The 18,879-nt window shown below is 31.8% G+C and overlaps 2 protein-coding genes across 3 annotated transcripts in view; one reads left to right on the top strand and one right to left on the bottom strand.

Annotated features, from left to right (window-relative positions):
* Positions 1 to 882: 882 nt before the first annotated feature.
* Smp_130100 (saposin containing protein) lies at positions 883 to 9,878 on the top strand. The gene is made up of 6 exons (XM_018795705.1): positions 883 to 970; positions 2,746 to 2,779; positions 3,868 to 3,998; positions 4,724 to 4,801; positions 7,506 to 7,557; positions 9,594 to 9,878. The coding sequence occupies exons 1-6, from the start codon at positions 893 to 895 to the stop codon at positions 9,605 to 9,607; spliced, it is 387 nt and encodes a 128-aa protein (XP_018649992.1). The 5' UTR covers positions 883 to 892; the 3' UTR covers positions 9,608 to 9,878.
* A 5,310-nt stretch (positions 9,879 to 15,188) lies between these two features.
* Positions 15,189 to 18,879, bottom strand: part of Smp_014570.1 — a gene marked incomplete at both ends in the record, with an annotated part of 19,808 nt that continues 16,117 nt past the window's right edge. Inside the window, 3 exons of one of the 2 annotated variants that reach the window (XM_018795704.1) lie at positions 15,539 to 15,583; positions 16,596 to 16,673; positions 17,754 to 17,890. In XM_018795704.1, coding sequence (XP_018649991.1) covers positions 15,539 to 15,583; positions 16,596 to 16,673; positions 17,754 to 17,890 — 260 coding nt within the window. Of the gene's footprint in view, positions 15,288 to 15,538; positions 15,584 to 16,595; positions 16,674 to 17,753; positions 17,891 to 18,879 lie in introns of those variants that run through there. The other variant, XM_018795703.1, reaches the window with a different exon arrangement.

Genomic DNA, 18,879 nt, shown 5'->3' with positions numbered 1-18,879 from the left:
TGATTTCACTTTAACAATTGAAAAAAAACACCTTTTTTGTTTAGTGTAGATAATGTTACATGTTTAAGTATAACCTCAATAATTCTCCATGACTTTTAAATATGTTTCCTACACATATAAATTCATAAAGTGTGGAAAAAGGCATCATGATCAACAGTTTCCATTACTTTCCTAATTAATCTGTAGTATCTGTTGATATGTTAAGGCCATATGCCTTATTCTAACTTCAGGACAGGTCAATTCACTATCCATCATGATTCATGTTTTCACCTTGTTAATTATTCACTTATTAACCCTGACCATTTTTATATGGGCGTAGATGTGTGTACACTTCTTATCCTACTTATCACATGTCTGTCATTTATTCTTGTCTGACTACAAATATTGATTAACGCTTGGTGAAAGTGAGTTGGTTTACCCTCCATCTCCAATGCGTGTCATCTTTGCTTCGCTCGCTGAAATTTGCTCAAGCGCTCAAAGCTTTCTGGCCTGCGTCATTTGGCAATAAAACTGTAGCTGCTGCTTCTCTTTGCCTTCTGATTTTATGCGCTGTTAAGATTAGAATTATAATACTTATCAGGGTGAACGATTAACGAAGCACGGCACTACAAATCATACTTTGAAGTATTAACGCGCATTTTTCAAAAACAAACAAACAAACAAACGATATACTACAAACTTTGATCACTAATAAATTAAATTGTTGACTTATTTTTAAATGAACAGAACTACTGTTAGATCAGTTTGAGTAGGAGAATTTTGTTATTTGAAAAAATATGATCATATCATCATCTTATCACTTTAAATGATCAAAGGTTATTTGTTAATTCACAATTTCACTATAAAACATTGTAGCGGTGTTTTTTTACTCTACTCTTTTAAATTTAATCAGATGATGTTGATTACTGTCCTATTCATATTTTGTATTTTCCATCCTACTTCTGATGCATTTAAAGTATCAACAGTCGAAGTAAATTTCAGAATTTTCAAAGAATTAAATAATTAACACAATGATGTTTAATATTCATTCTTCTTCTTTTTTGAATGAATGAATGATTTGTTAATTGTTAGTATTGATAATTTCTTGGATACTTTCTAAGCTAAATTGATCATTTATAAGTATGTATCAGTCATAAATATGGTTCTTGGAAAGAATCTTCTCTTTTGAATAAGTTGTAACATAAATTATTGTGAAAGAAGCTAAGTAAGAACATTTTACAAATGTATCTTATGATGGATGTTTTTGTAAGTTAGCATTTATGAAATAGGATAAAAAAAGGATAATGATGAGGTTTCGTAGATATTATAGTAATTTAACAGTTGGATTCATGAGTCAATTAAAGCTAGACGACTATGGAAAACCTGGAAGTACTGGATGGTTGAAGTTAGACGTTAACACCGTTGGATGCCAGCTCAATGGTCTAGAAGTTGAGTATTCGCACATGATAGATTCTAAGATCGAATCCCGCGAGGCAGGATCGTGGATGTGCACTGTTGAAGAGTTCCATACTAGAAACAAACTCCCGTCCGGTGATTCCAGGTATTTCGTGGTGGTCTAGATTTAATTAACTTATGAATCCAACTATTAAAATAGATTACTTTACAGTGTGTTTTGTAATTACTGAATTGTATATGGTTAATGTTTATAGATGAATAAATATTTTGCAGAACTTCAGAAACGGGAAAGATAATAATTTAATATTTTTAAATGCTCATAGATATCCATAATGAAAGAGTAATATGTCAAGTTAAAAAGTGGTCTAAGGTATAAAATATAATAGCAGTTCTACAAAATAGAATAATTCTAAAGATTTTACTGGTATATGATCCATTTAAATAAATTTCATTATTTCTCGCATCCCAGTTTGCCAATATAATGGTTACATGATATCACGATTGGTTATAAAACTGTGAAATATTCATTTTTGTAATGGAAGAACATCATGCCAATAAGGATGTAGATAGTTATACAACTGAAAATATCATAAATGTAAGGCTCTAAGCCCTATTTTGTATTGGTTGTTTGAATCTTCCTACTGGTGTTTAGGACTTATACTGGTCAGTCTCTTGTTGTCATAAATAAATCATGTACCGATCGCCTTGATTTTGACTTTAGTTACAAGGATTATAATGAGAGATGGACGGTGGCTAGCTGGGGAATTGAGGACATGCGTCGCATCCCATTTCGAACTGTTCAGCTAAATGTACTTGCATCTCACAGTTGACGTTCACTCCGAAACACAAATAAGGTGAAACGCGCGTCCTAGATTTCATTGCTAACCACCATCCATCTCTGTTTATAATCCTCTTGACTGAAGTCAATATCACGGCGATCTGTACGGAATGTATTTATGCCAATTAAATACTGATCAGTTGTAGTCCTAAACATCAATTGGAAGATTCAAACAACCGATACAATAAAATGAATTAAATTTCACCCCATTAGGCTTTTAATCGTTGGTATGACTTTCTAGTTCCAGCAGTGCATATGAAGATTTTAAAAGACGTTAGTTATCACTGCATAATGTTCATTTTTAAGGAGAAATCCAAAGCATCATTGTTATTCCAATAAATTATTGATACTGTTATTTATATTACAACATTATCATCATTACTAATTTTATTATTATTATTAGTAGTATTATGATAGTTGCGATATATTTTAACATTTTTACTTGAAAGTGTGTAGCTATTTTATATTTTTTAAAAGATAAATGTTTCCTACGTTTTCGGTCTTTGTTCTAGGAAAATGACTATGAGATGCAAAACGTTACTTTAGGTAAGTAAATGTTTCATAATTTCGTGGTCATAGTAATATACTGAGACACTTTATAGGTATTTATTATTCATATCATTACTACTTATAAATGACTTGTTATGTTTTGACTTATCGCCTGAATAATATTGAAATTTAACATTATTAGCCATTAAGAGTTTAGTAGTTATGTATTGAGTACCAATCTTTGTATGCTTAGCTTTACCTCTTTTGAAGAAGATGAACTGCTATGGTGAAACGTCAGAGATTTATAACCTAGGAAGATGGTTTCGATGGAAAAATTGTAGCTGAACTTTCATTCTTCTATCCATAAATTATGAACATATCATTTGATTCAATAAAGAGGAAGAATGTATTTGTAAAATCTCAGCGAATGAATTTGAAGTGAATCCAACGTTTCGCTTGGCAATCTGGTCCAAGTGTTTTCATAAAAATATGCTTACTTGATAAATTGTATTCAAATGGTCACCGAAAGGTTTCATTTGATTTATCTTTCATTTAATTCGTAAATAAATACGATTACCTAAAACACTGGTTTGCTGAGTTAAAATTTTGTGTTTGGCTCCCCTACTTTTCACACTATTTTATTACAAATAAATGTGTATTTTGAAAATCGTGATTTCTAACAAAGCATATTTGACAAAGGAAACCTTTACAGCAGGTCATCTTATGTAAAGCTGTACAATAATATAAATTATATATTATTTATTGTGTATTAGATCATAAATTTACGGACAGAATGCTTGTTTAATAGTAGAAATATTGATCTTCTGTTACACCATAGCAGTATGGTACAAAGACTGATTATCTTGAAATCGATAATTGACAAGGAAAAATGACATAATTGATCGACCTCGTTTTCCTATAAACTATGATAAGAGATGGATCGGATTTGATGGAAAAGTGAATGCGATTAAAAACTAATTTCTCAGGGTAACAAGAGGTACTACAAGGTGAGTCAAAATGGAAAGGATTTTTTTCTCTGGGCTGGTAATGATTTCACATAAATGACTAGCATAGTTTTTGTTAAAGAAGAATTTCCTGATAAGTATCTAAATTGAATTATATTACTAAATTTTGTTACAATACAGAATGTAGATTATGTCTATCAGGACTTAGTTTAGCACACTATTTTATGGATGATTTGTATTGGCGTGATGTATACATGATGGGTGCTAAAAAACTGTGTACATTCATCTCTTCTGAACAAATAAAAAATATTGTAAGTTATACTCACTATAAATATTTCTGATGACTTTTATCATTATGAATATAATAAGACAATAATTCATTACAAGTGTACTTGATACTAGGCATAATGATTGTAGGTGCGATCACTAATGGGCTAATAGTGAGCTATGCTAAGGAGTCCTAAACTAAATAAGACTAAGTAGCTATTCGCTGAATACTACTTCACGGTTTTATATTTATTTATAAACACTCTAAATGTATAAATGAGCTATTCCGTTTAAATTTTGATATATGATATTTAGAACGTTTGTAAAAATACGTTTAAACATAATATGAGAAGAGTGACCAAGTTCAGTAGTCTACCAGGATTTTCATGAATAATGCTTTTGTGAATGAGGCTAAATCAAATCAATTAGCATTTTCGGAAGGGGTTTTTTGTGGAGATTTAGTATTTTCATAGTTGAAAGCATGAAGCGCGAGACTAGTAGGTTCTGGGTTCGAATCTCGTGAGGCGAGGTCGTGGATGCGCACTGCTGAGGAGTTCCACAACGGGACGAAACGGCCGTCCAGTGCTTCCAGGTTTTCCATGGTTGTCTAGCTTGAACTGACTCATGCTTTCGACTATGAAAATTAGCATTTCGCCTAGAAATCCAGCTTATCTAAAATATGAAAATGTTTCTACAAATTAATTCATTCAGTTTGAAGTTGTTCAGTAAAATTTTAAATATTTTTCTTTTTTAAATACTTTTTGTTTAGTGTAATAAATACACCTCGAAATATTTACCAAAGATTTTGGATGAAGTAGGATCACTAATAGGACCTGGAATTTGTACGGTAATGATATTTTCTGAGACTTTTATACATTTATTATCTTAGCACTAACAAACATTCAAACCGAATATTTATGCTAAACGTTCATCTATCAAAGGGAAAGAAAATTGCCCAGTAGTTCATACCACTCAATTATATGGTATTATTCGTAAACATAAAAAAACATCCATGTGTTCCTTGAATGCTATGAGTTATATTTCCAAGGTATCACTTGTATAAGGTGGAACCTCCAAACAAGTAAATTTCTATGGATACGTGGTGTATTGAATAAAGACAGTACACTGGTTTATGAGGCTGTAAAGTTTGATTAACTAGGATGAGTGCTGATTGTGCTACCGATGCTTGGACGTCTATCTGCACAAGGTATTGCGACAGTATATAGTAATAGTATAGATAGTAACAGTGATAAACATTTAATAACTTGGTTCTAATCTATTCACGGTCTAAAAGAAATTAAGATTTTCTGTTTGATAAGTTTTATCTTATTTTGAAGTTTCATTTGGCTCGTATTGAAAATCAAATTTTCATGTAACCCTATTTGAATTGAAACACGTTTCAAAATGTAGAAAGTTTTAACTTGTTAGCACATTGAAAGAACAGGTAGTTAATATTTTAGTTGGGATGTGACCTTACTTTTCTCTTTCTTCTTCATTTAATATTCTTAGTAAATATGTGAACGATAACTGATTCAATGTAAATATCACTTACACTAAGAAGTGGAAACGTTGAAATCGTTTTAAGTATATTTGTACTCTGTTTAAATGGGGTTATCTTTACTGAAGATGCTTTGTCCCCTAATTGAATCTTAATTTCGTATGTCTAATTAAGATAATTTTCGTTCAGTCAACTCCAAACATTTTGTTATACCAAATTATTCTTAATGAAGTGTCATCAGCAACCTTCAGTGTATTTCGGCTATAATTAGTCATTTGATTCTTAGTTCATTTTATTGTTTGATTATTTCACTATGATTTTAAATTCGATGTTAATCATTTAGTTATTAAAGCTCTGTTATTAATAATTACTTATTTGAAACGTAACTGAATTAACTTAGTCTCTTCCAGTAGATCTTCTTGACAAGATTAATCTTTTGAAGAAGTAGTGACTAGAAAAAATAATGAAGCTCTTGTATACAGTATCATAATTATCGTTAGAATTGTAGCAGGATATCCTGCACTACACATTTAACCACTTTTGACCGAGTTTTGTTCTCTGAGCTGGATGGTTAGTTTGGTCGTGGAGCTATCATCGTTCTTCTGAACAACATAATTAGCGCAAACGCCTATCTTAAGTTTATGCTGTAATCCATCAAAATCATTTATCTGAGTCACAAATCTCCTCCATCATCTCACATTTAACCACAAAAAATCAATTAATATATGATTATTTAAATTTATAAAATTTAAGAAAAAACGTATTTATTTTATGAAAATAAATATCAGAAAGGATTTTGTGAATATTACAGTAATTTCAATAGTTGAGATCATGAGTCAATTGAAGCTAGACCACCATGGAAAACCTGGAAGCACTGGACGGCCGTTTCGTGCTATTGTCGGACGGTGAAAACGTGACTTATTTATCTTTTGTTTCCAAAATTATTATCTAATTGCAACCAATATAGATATTAGTTAAATATCACAATTTTATCAATAAAATAATCTACCACACTAAAATTAACAAGTATGCTTTGTAACTACCTTAATTCATTTCAAGTTCTCTAACATGATCATTTTTAATAAATTACTGAATGACATAGAGTTAAACTTGTTGCAGTACAGTTAATGATTTGTTTTGTAAATAAGTAAAGCAGATAAATGATGATTATTAGAATGAGGATTTGTAAAGATTGTTGTAATGTTAATAGTTGAATTCATGAGTCGATGTAATCTAGATCAAGATTGAAAACCCTAACCTGGAAGTAATGAACGGGCGGTTTTGTCCTAGTATTGGACTTATGAATTCAATTATTAGAAAATAAACGAGTTTTAATACTTGAATTTCGTTACGAACGTGGAGTATGAAAGTCGTACTCTCATGACTCATCATGAAAACGTCCAGAATTGTATGTAAATGTGAATATAACACAGTATGAAAATAGACATCAGCGAACCATTTAAATAATAAAATCAGTCAAATAATTATTACAGGCAAACAAAGTCGAGTTGATTTGCGGTGTATGCTACTTGTGTTGACAGATATAACTAGTATGTAACACCGATCGGAAATGGAATTTCTATCAAAAAAGGCTGAGAAGATTGAACTGAAGAAAATAGAAAGGGGAACATAAAGGAATTGAAAATTTGAAGAATCGTGGAGAATGTAGAATAGAATTGATGGAAGATATGCAAATGAAGTATTTAATATATGGTTTTCGCATTTTACAAAAGTACAGTAAATTGGTATTTCCCGCTTTAGTTCTCGTTCACTTCAGATACATTATTAAAAGTTACTATAAAAGTTGATCGATGGAAACTTAGGTAAATTATTAGGTTATTTCATGATCTCGGTAATATCCAATAGTATATTACCAAACACCTTAATTGATAACTTATCACTTCACAAATCTATTGATTGGCTTTTAATTAAAAAAAATGAAGATTTTAAAAATAATCGATCATGATCCTATTACAGACTAGTTAGTTGGAAAAATTAAAACGTTTTCCACAGGTAATGAATAATTCATATAATTTACATTTAATATTTGTAGGACTTCGATGTATGCAAGTCTACTGAGGTTAAGATGTTTACAATCCAAGAAAGTAAGTATTTATATAATTTTTAAATAAATCGATAGTTTTCGTACAAGATATTAATTAACATTCAATATCTGATTATTGTATATATATTGAGGAGAGTTTTGGCCAAAGCAGTTTAGTGTATGTGTCTGCGTTTTTACCATTGAATAATTCCAAGATTTTCAATATTAAGGGGAAATTCGGTTTTACTGACGAGTGTCAACCAACAGGACTGTAACATTTATACCAGTTATATGTCTATAAACTGTAATAATTTTCGTGTGTACAAAATAAAACATGATGAATTACTGATTATGAACTTCTACAGAACAGTTTCAGGAATCGATAACCAATCAGCTATAGTCTTACAAAATTCAATGCTCTTTTGTTCTTATTCATCAGAATGATGTCTTAATCAAATAACTAGACTTCATTATTAGTGAAGTTAGAAATCTATACTAATGGCGCTGAATATTTTTGTTACTAAAAAGACCGACGTTTTCTATTATGGATGTTAATGACTGTTTTATCATGATGTAATGTAGTAAACTGACAACTATTCACAAAAAACCGAAAACTGAATGTTGAATAAAACAAATCAATTAGATATTAAAACGTCATTGAACAATTTATTTCTCATTATATAATTAAGCTGGTGTTTACATTTACTATGAAATGAAATACGAATCCTTGTGAAGAATCCTTTTACAATTACTAAACTGACTCAATGATAAGCGTTGAAAGAATGAAAATTTTGTTGAATTACGATACTTTGAAGAAACAGTTCACTGAAATTGCTACCTCAAATAGATTTCCAGCCGATTATATTAGTCAGTTTTAGTGATAGGGCACTAGGTTTGTAGTTGAACGGAAGGATTTATTGTGCTTTCTGAGCTGGGTAGTCTATTAATCGATTTTGGCAATATCGTAACAAGGAATTTCAATAGTTTACTTCGTTTGTAGGGTTTGTTGATACTACTGTCTAGAAAGATAATGAAAGTTTCACAGTTAAGTAACATAGCAGAGTGAGCACAAGACTAATAATGGACCCGGACATATTTCGCATTATACTATCGAGAATGATAAATATTTACGTTCTAGAATCCAAAAAATAATAAATTTTATTTTTCATGATTGATCAGTTTTTAAATAAGATAGAACATATTGAAGAAAAAGCATTGGTTTACTGATTGTCGTTAGTAGAATATTTCATTTCTACTAAACTCAGTGCAAATAACTTGTATTCCTGTTAAATGCAGTCAACTCTGTTATTGATACTTCAATAGAATATCAAAGTTCAACGTTTTTTCTTGAAGGAAATGCTAAAAGTATTTATATATTCTGTCTTAAGTGAGGTCTCAAGATCTCTAGTTCCAAAGTATGTTTAATTTTAAGTGTATAGTTTTAAGTTATAGTGTAATTTAAATTCCATTATCACTACCTTGTGAGTTTTTGTTTTCTCAGAGAATGCTCATATTTGGCTAAGGTAATCATCATATTAACTTAGTTAAACAGTCTAGGACACTAAGTTCACTTATCATTGTTTGGTTGAATCAGTCTCTTATTGGCATATATGCATAGGACGAAACGCGCATCCTGGATTCCACTACTAGCCACTATCCATCTTTGCTTATAATACTTGTGAATTAAGGCTAAATCGAGGCAATACGCACAGTATGCACATATGCTAATAAGAGACTGATCAATTGCAGTCCTAAACATTAATGGGAAGATTAAACCACAGAGTACTAAGTGAATTTAAACTTCACCCCCCATCGCGCAAGCAAGTGGCTATCAAGACTCAGTAGCTGATTGGATAACGTGATGGTGTTTGAGGCGAAACGTACTGAATTCGAGTCCCAGAGTGAACATTAACTCTGAGATACAGGTACATCCAACTGACGAGTCCCAAATAGGACGGAACACGCGTCAGACTGGATTCCACTACTAACCATTATCCATCTTTGCTTACAAGTCTAGGATATTGTAATAGTTTTGACTATAACAAAAGAACTAAGATTTCTTTTTTTCGTTTCTAATATTTATTTTTTTCTTTACAGATAACAAAATCTAAACATTATTTTTCTACCTAATTCTCTTTCATTGTTATTAAATATTATATTGTACACAACATAAATTATGATATGATATGTTTGGTCTTTATGTTCTGAATCATCATTTTAATATTATTTAGATGTACTAGTTAAGATGATGATCGACGATTGTATCCTTTCCTTGTGGTTATCCAATTTTTAGCTGCAAGGATATACAATGATTGTTTGAAATTTTGACCATTAGCGTATTATAAAAATCTTTCATGATCAAATATATCAGTATGGATAGAAAGTTTATCATTCAACATGAATTAATCTCCAACTAAGAAAATAAAACATTGAATAAAAGCGAATTACGTATTAAACTCTAAATGACTTGAATAAACACGGATCTTTTTAAGAGTTTCGTTTTGAATTATTATGTTTATAAGACTTTTAATCTAGGCTTATAACTAACTATAAGTTGGTGTTGATAGAACATTCACTAGTCTGTCTTCAGTGTGTCAATTTAAGGCCATGAATTTCAATACATTACTCAGTCATTAAGATTTTAGTTAACTGTTAGTCCTCGTGAGGTTTAAGACTAGGTAAATAAATCCGCTTATATATTAGTTTGATTTGACTTACATGTAGGCATGTAATTTTCAAAAGGAACATGGTTCTTGTTGTATTCTATCCCCTTATACGTTGTGATTTGATTATTAGAAATGCAATGTATATGAAAGCAGTTTTTGATTGAATAGTGCAATAAAACGTGGAATGTTTTGCTGGAAGCAAACTGCAATTTTATTGGGTAAATATACGAGTCAAAGAATAACATATTGTGACATTGAGAGCACTGGAAGTCTCCTGGTAAATAGAATAGGTTAGTGAGCTCTCAAAGGAAAAACTGTTTACAGCTTTTTTTAGTGCAACATGAAATTCGAAATATGAATAATAAAATGGAAGTATGAGTAATAATTACAGCTTCTAAGGCGTTAACATTAAAAAGCAACGCTTATAAGTCACCAAGAGTTCAAAAACCGACTAAAATAGTTCCCTAGACGAGAGCAAATAATTCTGGAATAAACAATAATTACTTAGGCTTTCAAGGATCAGTATTTCGAAATCTCATATTCTTCACAAAATAAGGTGAATGGATTATTTGTAGTCCTTAGAGAAAATTGGAATATCACAAAAACATTTATAAATTGTTGTTTAGTTTTGTTATACTGCATGCCCAAAAATAATATTTGATACTGCTGTAGTGTGTGCTACTTATATAGACATAAGTAGTATATAACGATAGTCAGGAATAGAATGTCTTGCAGCAGAAGGTTGAAAAGATCAAAGAGGGAAGAACGGGAACAGAAGGCAATAAGTATGGAAATGCAGGAACAATGAAGTCTGAGACAGTTGACTGATATTTGCAAAAGGAACAGTCAGGTTTGAGACAGTTGATTGACATTTTGCGCATTAAGTATTAACTACAATGTTCTGTAATTTTGTGTTCGAATACATTCGATTGTCCACACTTGTTTTCTCGTTCACTACACTGTGAATTGTAAAATGGAATTATGTTGTAGTGTCTAGTACGATGTCAAGCTCATATGGGATTTTCTAGTTTCCGGAAAAACCAGCTTATTTTTTATCGTTGAGTCACATTTTGACCTTGTCAGTTATCCGCTTATTAACCTTGACTGTTTTCATATAAGCGTGTGTTCATCGCTTGCCACATTTATAACACAACTTCAGTGTATTTTTGTCTTGTTGTAAATGTTGAGTCACTCTTTATCAAATGGAGTTGGCACGCTCGCCTTCTCCACTTTGCTTCACATTTCTGATTTTCGTTCTTATTATCTGTCTGAATAAACGACTGTCTGAAATAAATCCATCCAACTTAACTCGTATCTGACTTCTTACTACAGCCATTGCACAAACGAGATTAACTTAGGTGTAATATACGGAGTTAAACAGAAGATTTGTATTCATATTGTATTCTTTGTTCCTTCAGATCGAATTTAAATCAACGGGAAACTGAAATATAAAGGTGAATGCCTACAGGGACCACCGATTCCACCGTCAACAAATTAAGGAATAATTATTGCTGACTAAACCCTAGCCAACAGATCTTTGGGCCTAGTCGATAGAAAAAAAAACGTCAATCACACTTTCCTCTTGGTTGTTTGGAATGTTCCCATTGATGTTTAGAACCGCAATTGGTCAGTCTCTTATTAGAATATGTGCATTCAGTAAGAACTGTCTCGACATTGCCACAAGTTACAAGGATTATTAACAGAGATGGATAGTGGCTAACAGTGAAATCCAGGAAGTCCGTTTCATCCTCTTTGGGACTCTTCAGCTGAATATACTTGTATCCCATAGTTAAATTCCATTCTGGGACTCGAACACAGTATCGTTCGCTTCAAACTCAATTACGTTATCTAACTGCATACTGAAGTCCAAGCAACCAATGCAACAACGATCTAAAATGTCACCCATTGTACAAGCGAGTGACTATCAGGAATCAGTAGTTAAGTGGATAACGTGATGGCGTTTGAAGCGAACGATACGGGGTTAGAGTCCTAGAGTGAACGTCAACTCGGATGCACATGCATCCAGCTGACGAGTTCCGACTAGGACAAGACGCACGTCAAGCTGGATTCCACTTCTAGCCAACATCCATCTCTGCTTACCATCAATCACAGTTAAATTTGAGGTAGATATATTGAAATAAGTAACGTCATATAACTTAGTGAATATACTAGACTGGAAAGGGAATAAATACTAAAAGAAGGAAAGGATTAAGGGTAAACAAACATGGGTAACATGAAAGTCATATATCGACGTATGGATTTATTTCACGAAACTGATCCAATTCATATTCTCACTTGTGACTAATTTCGAGAGTTAATTCCTAGGTACCAGTGAGAAGTCATTACTGATGAAGTTCAGTCATGTCGTGTGTGGGATAGTTATTTATTGATGGCGTTGGTAGATTTTTCCTCCGTATTCCGAGTTGACTGAAGGTAGACATGTAAACCATTGAATTTCAATTCGGTAGCCTAAAGGTTGATTAACCTCCATAAGAGGTAAGCACATAGAGTTCCATGTCTGATAGGGCCACGCACTCATCGTAATGAGGAGTCCTATATTAGAATGAATAGCTATCCGGTACTTTTTGGTTATCACGTATTATTTAACTACGATCAGACCGTTGTAAAGAACGTACGACAACATTTTGTTCGTTTTCTCAGGTGTAATATGTTCTGTGTGAATTACATAATCACCTATCAAAAAGATTGATGTGAACAGAGATAAAAAAGCCATGACAAACAATGGATGCTATCTCACTTCACTTATAGTTTACAAAATACTAACATTCAGTTCGGTCTATAAACCATAAGCTTTCTTTTGATGTATTATTTTCTGCCATACCCTCTTTTATTTCAAAGCCATTGTAATTTAAACGTAACTTTAGTGATAAAATTACCGATATGACAATGTAACTTATTTTTATCTGGCTATAAATAATGATCAACTCTTGATTAAATGGAGTTGGCTCCCGCACCCTCTCCAGCGCTCATCATTTCGCTTCGCTCCCTTCTATTCATTTCATTCCTCTGATTCCCTGTCCAGATCAATGAGTGTACAAAATATATGTATTCAAAAATCTATTCTCCTATTCGACTTATTTAATTCCGTTAGTCACCAATGCAATTTAAGTCGATGAAACATAGGAGGATAGACAATATGTATATTTTGATAGCAATCATTCATACGATCTGCTTGGAGTCAGATATTGGGCCATTAAAAGTCTTTAACGTTTTATATTATTCATTCTGAGAAATACATAAAATTACATAATATAAATTACTCAATTTTATAGACTGGTAGGTCCTGGAATCGAATCTCACGAGGCGGGATCGTGGACGCGCACTTCTGAGGAGTCCCACAATAGGATGAAACGGCCGTCCAGTGCTTTCAGGTTTTCCATGGTGGTCTAGCTTCAATTGACTCATCATCTCAACTATATAAAATTACTAAACTCTCCACGAAACCCTCTTCTGATAATTATCATATGCTCACTGGTGACTGGTCCATGAGTTAATTCTTGGAGTTCCTTTGAGAAGTCGTGACCAGTGGAGCTAATCCATGTCAGGTAGAGACAGGTATCTACCACGGTACAATGGGAGATGTTCGCACAATTTTGTGGATTGGTTGAGATTAAACATTAACACCGTTTGATGCCGGCTCAGTGGTCCATCGGTTAAGCGCTCTCGCGCGAGACTGATAAGTCCTGGGTTTGAATCTCGTGAGGCGGGATCGTGGATGCAAACTGCTGAGAAGTCCCACAATAAGACGAGACGGCCGTCCAGTGCTTCCAGATTTTCCATGGTGGTCTAGCTTCAACTGACTCATGATCTCAGCCTTATAGAAACATTTTTTTATTATTTTTAGAATTTTTATTCAGTAAAACATAACAATATGATATGTAAATGATTAAGGCATTATACTTATGTTTAATTAATTTTTAAATGTTTATAAAGTTGAAGAAACTGATCTATAAGCCAAACATTTATAGACTAACATTAGGTAACATTTTAAAAGTACATCAAAAGTAGAGAAAAAATACAACGCAATTTTTATTATTAAGAAACACGGTTATAGGAAGACAAAAAAAACGATTAGTTATATAATTTTCAATCACCTGAAATAAAAAAAATGCAACAGGATAATAAAAAAGTTCATTGCCATTTGTTCTAACCAATAGTTGAATATTTAATAAGCAATAATTTCTTACGTAATTGATCCATTGTTAGAAGATTTAAAATGAATATGAAATGATGTAAGTTTCCTTATTCGTATTAGCCTATTGACAGAAGATAGATCTTACAATATGACTAGACTGACTTATACTAAGTCTATGATAATCATAACTTTAAACTAAGACAAGATTTTAGTTTTATTAAAAGACTACACTTATGAAATAATTAAGAAACTTAATTATATTACTCCTCTGTAATAACTATTTTATTTATTTATTATTTATTTAAACACATAAATATTGGTACAAGGAAGCACCAGATAAATATGCGCCTCACAAATCTCATTCGATTTGTGTGAGGGCTGTGATACTACCCAGGTGCCCAGACTGAAGCAGATGGTTTTCTTAGGGGCCCACACCCGGAGCCTTTGACCTGAAGGTCTAGTCCACAAGGCAGTGGAGCATCGTAAGGAGATGCAGTCCCATGGTAGCCGGTGACCAACAATAGGCTCATACGCCATTTGTTCCATCAGGATCCTGGAGCCCATATGCACCATTGGTTTGGAATCAGGGTTTTCCAACTCCCCTAGGTGGACCCTCCACATCCACCAGCCCGGTTGGAGCGCCGGACATTCGCTTTTCGTCCTCTCATTTTCGTAAACAACAGTAATGCCACGAGAAGGCAGTGAGTAGGACTTCCCTGACAGAGGCTATATATTTGCGCGGCCATATGAGAGCATTTCGATATGTTTAAAGAGAAGAGGGATGGAATCCTTGTCCATTGACTTAATAGCTGAATGTAAGTAATGGCAGTATATCATAATGAGAATTGGAAGATAATACGTTTTATTATTTTATGCAACTGAAATTATTTTTAAACAAATAACTACTCTGACTTTCATTGATAAAATTGCAGCTTCATTTAGTGTATTTCCATCTTGTAAAACATTTGTCTTTAAAGAAACGATCGTTTAAAAACATTAACTTATAGACATTAAATGCTCTACGTATAATACTGATATACTATACAATCATGTGTAAACTACATTTCATTCTAGAATGAAAATGTGCTGTTGTACTTAAAGGCACCTACTTGTTTATTTCATTACTGTGAGTAATTTTGATATCATTATGCTTAAGAAGAAGAAAATAACAAATTTAAAAAGTATTTTGCATTTTCTTAAAACTTACATGTAATATCCATTTAGTAGAAGATAAGTTTGAAAAGTTTTAGGAAAGTGCAAAGTGCCTGAAATAAGATTTTATTGATTTAACACAATAATTTCTATGACTGAAATAAAAGATGAGGTTTTACTAATAACAAATCAACAAATCAGAATATTATCCCTGGTGAGGTATTATGTATACACTGTTGAAGATTCTTATACTGTAGTGAACGAGAACACAAGTGGGTACAATTGAATGTATTTGAACACAAAATTACGGAATATCTTAGTAAAATCTGAGAACAATTCAGTAAATACTTCATTTGCAAAATGTCAATGAATTGTCGCAGATTTCATTGTTCTTTCATTCCCACACTAATCATTCTCTGTTCTCGTTCTTTTTTCTTCTATCTTTTCAATCTTGTGCCAACACGCATTCCATTTTCAGTTGATGACGCATACTACTTATATCTGTCGACATCACTAGCACACATCACAATACTAATATGTATTTCCTTGAAATAAATGGGCTTTATTTATGGGATTAATTTTTGCGTATATTTAATTGTATTGGAACAGATAAATCTAACTAAAACTATATACTGTTGTTCAATATACTATCTATATATTACTGGTAGAGTATGCTATCTACCAAACTACGTAATTCAGTTAGCCACTAATATGTTCTACTGTTATGAATGTATGTGTAAGAATTCAAATTTTCCTACTGTTAATATCAAGAACCATAAAGACTACACTATCATAATTGTATATTTGTGCTTAGTTCACAAGAATTGTTAATAATATATAATTAGAAGCGCGATTTCTCTATGATCCTCATTTACGTATACCTTACATTGAATCTTCCGAATCCTATTACCAAGTCAAATTTACGTACCTATAATTCATCGAATAAATTAGTTTTAACTGTATACAAAAAAATCTACACTGGACACTCCTTCTGTAGTTGTACCTTTATTATGTCCATACACACAAAAAATAATTAAATCTAACATTGTTCTCATTAGAAATGTCAGATATAGTTTCTCAGCAAACTCGATAATGATGATATTGGTTTAAGATAAGATTACTTACATAACATGTTTGATCTGCTCTATGATGTTCAAAATATGTAATTGCTTGATCCATATATTTTTGAAGAACTTTATCACACTAAAATTATATTGAATATTAAAAATTTGTTTAAAAAATGATTAGATTTCATTTAACTTGAAGAAAGAAATATATTAAAGGTTCCTATTATGAAAATTGAAACAACAAGTATATAGGCAGATAATATTGTTTCCAATTAGATTGTTATCAAGCTTTACTCTAGAACACATGAATTTTTGTATGGAAATTTTAAAATAGACGAAGTCATTAGTCGAAGTAGGCTAGATCATCATTGAAAACCTTGAAGTACTGGACAATCGTTTTGTCCTAGTATGGGGACTCTTCATGAGTTCAACTAATAAAATTACTACAATCTCCGCAAACCCTCATTTTGATAGAAATTTTAAAATAATCAAGGGAATTTATTGGTCAATGACCACAATAAAATAGATTGGTTAACCGCATATAATGGGTAAAAAAAAAGTACAAATTAACAATAAGTAGACAGGTGTTTTGTTCTCTGAGCTGGATGGTTTGGCCGTGGAGCTTTCTTTGTTTCTCTGAATAACATGATTAGCGCAAACTTCAGGTAGAAATGGAGTGTTCGGATTTCTCCACGTAGGACTTACAGCTAGTCCTGTTGACCCCAATCTTGGTTGGTTATTATTGACTTTTAACCTGTCATTATCTACTTCCTTATTTTGGTTGTATTGCCCTTCGATTTGATTGTTGGTCCTATATTTGTCCATGATTTTTCTGATTTATTAATAGATGGAATCGATCTTGATGTACCAAGCTTCTAAACATTTTCCGGTGTTCTAAGTGTTCTTTCTATTCAAGATTTCAACATTTTTCCAGTAGAATGAGCGTCCACAGTAATCTACATATATTGATATAAGCAAGGATATGTCATGGCGATTGTCCGCTAAATGGTATTCGTGAATGCGGAAAGCACTACTACGGACTACAGTTCATCTTCGTCTAATATATATATATATATATATATATATATATATATATATATATTAGTGTAAAGCCATGAAGAGAGCTAACTGAAAAGAAATATTCATTTTATCCATTGTGATACTGAATATCTGAGTGGGAACTTTTATAAATGAGTTAGTTAAAATGCAAACTTACTTGTGATTCATCTGCGGCATAAAGTAAACATATCACTTTCACTGAAGATTTCATTTCTTTTATTACTGTGTGGTCAGTAAAAATACTTTGTATTCTATTATAAACAGATTTGCATCCTTCACACAGTATACTATCTCCTGAAAATAAAATGCAAGATATTTATTTGCAATATTTTGGGGCAATTTCCATATTATTTAAACAAAAAACATATAATCAGTGATACTTAAAATATAAAGTCAACCAAATGAACTTCAAAGTGTATGGTAAAATGCATTATACCATTCATTTTCAATATGAGCAATATAGTGTTGACAGGAGTAGTACAAAGATAGACTAATATTTAAAAGACAAATTAGGGATTCACAAACATATAGGATGAATATTATTCTTATGTTCGTTTCCTTACTTCCTTTCAACCTAGATTTTCAGACATTTATTCAGTGATGTAATAGAGTGATTAAGGTAACTGAATGATCTTTATTAAATAGACATTATTGTTATTTTGTGTAAAACTTGAAAAACTGAAGTTCATTACCGTCACTGAAAACTCATTTTATTTGCTTGTACATAATCCAGGGTTATTGTTTCTGAAGAGTTTTGAAAAAAATTATTTTGTTAATCTCTGATAGTATCTTTTGCAGATTTGCTGAATTCTCAATGATGTAATACTCTAGATATTTAAGATGTCATTATACTGAAAGATTAGTGAAACAGATTTTTTTAAAATTATTCCATTTATACATTTAAATTGTTTAGATAATTTACTACTTTGACTACCTATTTGATTTACATTAATTAAGCAGCTTTTGTTAAGTGGTCTATGAATGAAGACGAATTACCAATTTTTTTAAAAAATAAGTAAGAAAGATTATTCAATATTGATGATCAAAACTTCAGTATTTAGGAAACATGTCAAGATATTATAATTTTGTACAAATTAGATATTCCAATGGAGATTTTAAGAAAGACTTGAAATAATATCAGTCATACAATTGTTTTTATCAACAATAATCATGTAAATTATTTTTTATTAGCTATTCTATATAGTTAAGATCATGTGTCAGTTGAAGCTAGACCACCATGGAAAACCTGGAAGCACTGGACGGCCGTTTCGTCCTATTGTGGA

Source organism: Schistosoma mansoni, chromosome 2 (assembly GCF_000237925.1).
Source record: "Schistosoma mansoni strain Puerto Rico chromosome 2, complete genome".
In the NCBI taxonomy this organism is placed as follows: domain Eukaryota; kingdom Metazoa; phylum Platyhelminthes; class Trematoda; order Strigeidida; family Schistosomatidae; genus Schistosoma; species Schistosoma mansoni.
This window is presented reverse-complemented; position numbering and strand designations above follow the sequence as displayed.

Bases quoted from the DNA above. Each gene is read 5' to 3' on its own strand.
- Smp_130100 (XM_018795705.1), top strand. From the start codon at position 893: ATGATGTTGATTACTGTCCTATTCATATTTTGTATTTTCCATCCTACT. The intron at 2,780-3,867 runs GTAAGTAAATGT...GTTACAATACAG, and splicing joins GATGCAAAACGTTACTTTAG to AATGTAGATTATGTCTATCA. The intron at 3,999-4,723 runs GTAAGTTATACT...CTTTTTGTTTAG, and splicing joins CTGAACAAATAAAAAATATT to TGTAATAAATACACCTCGAA.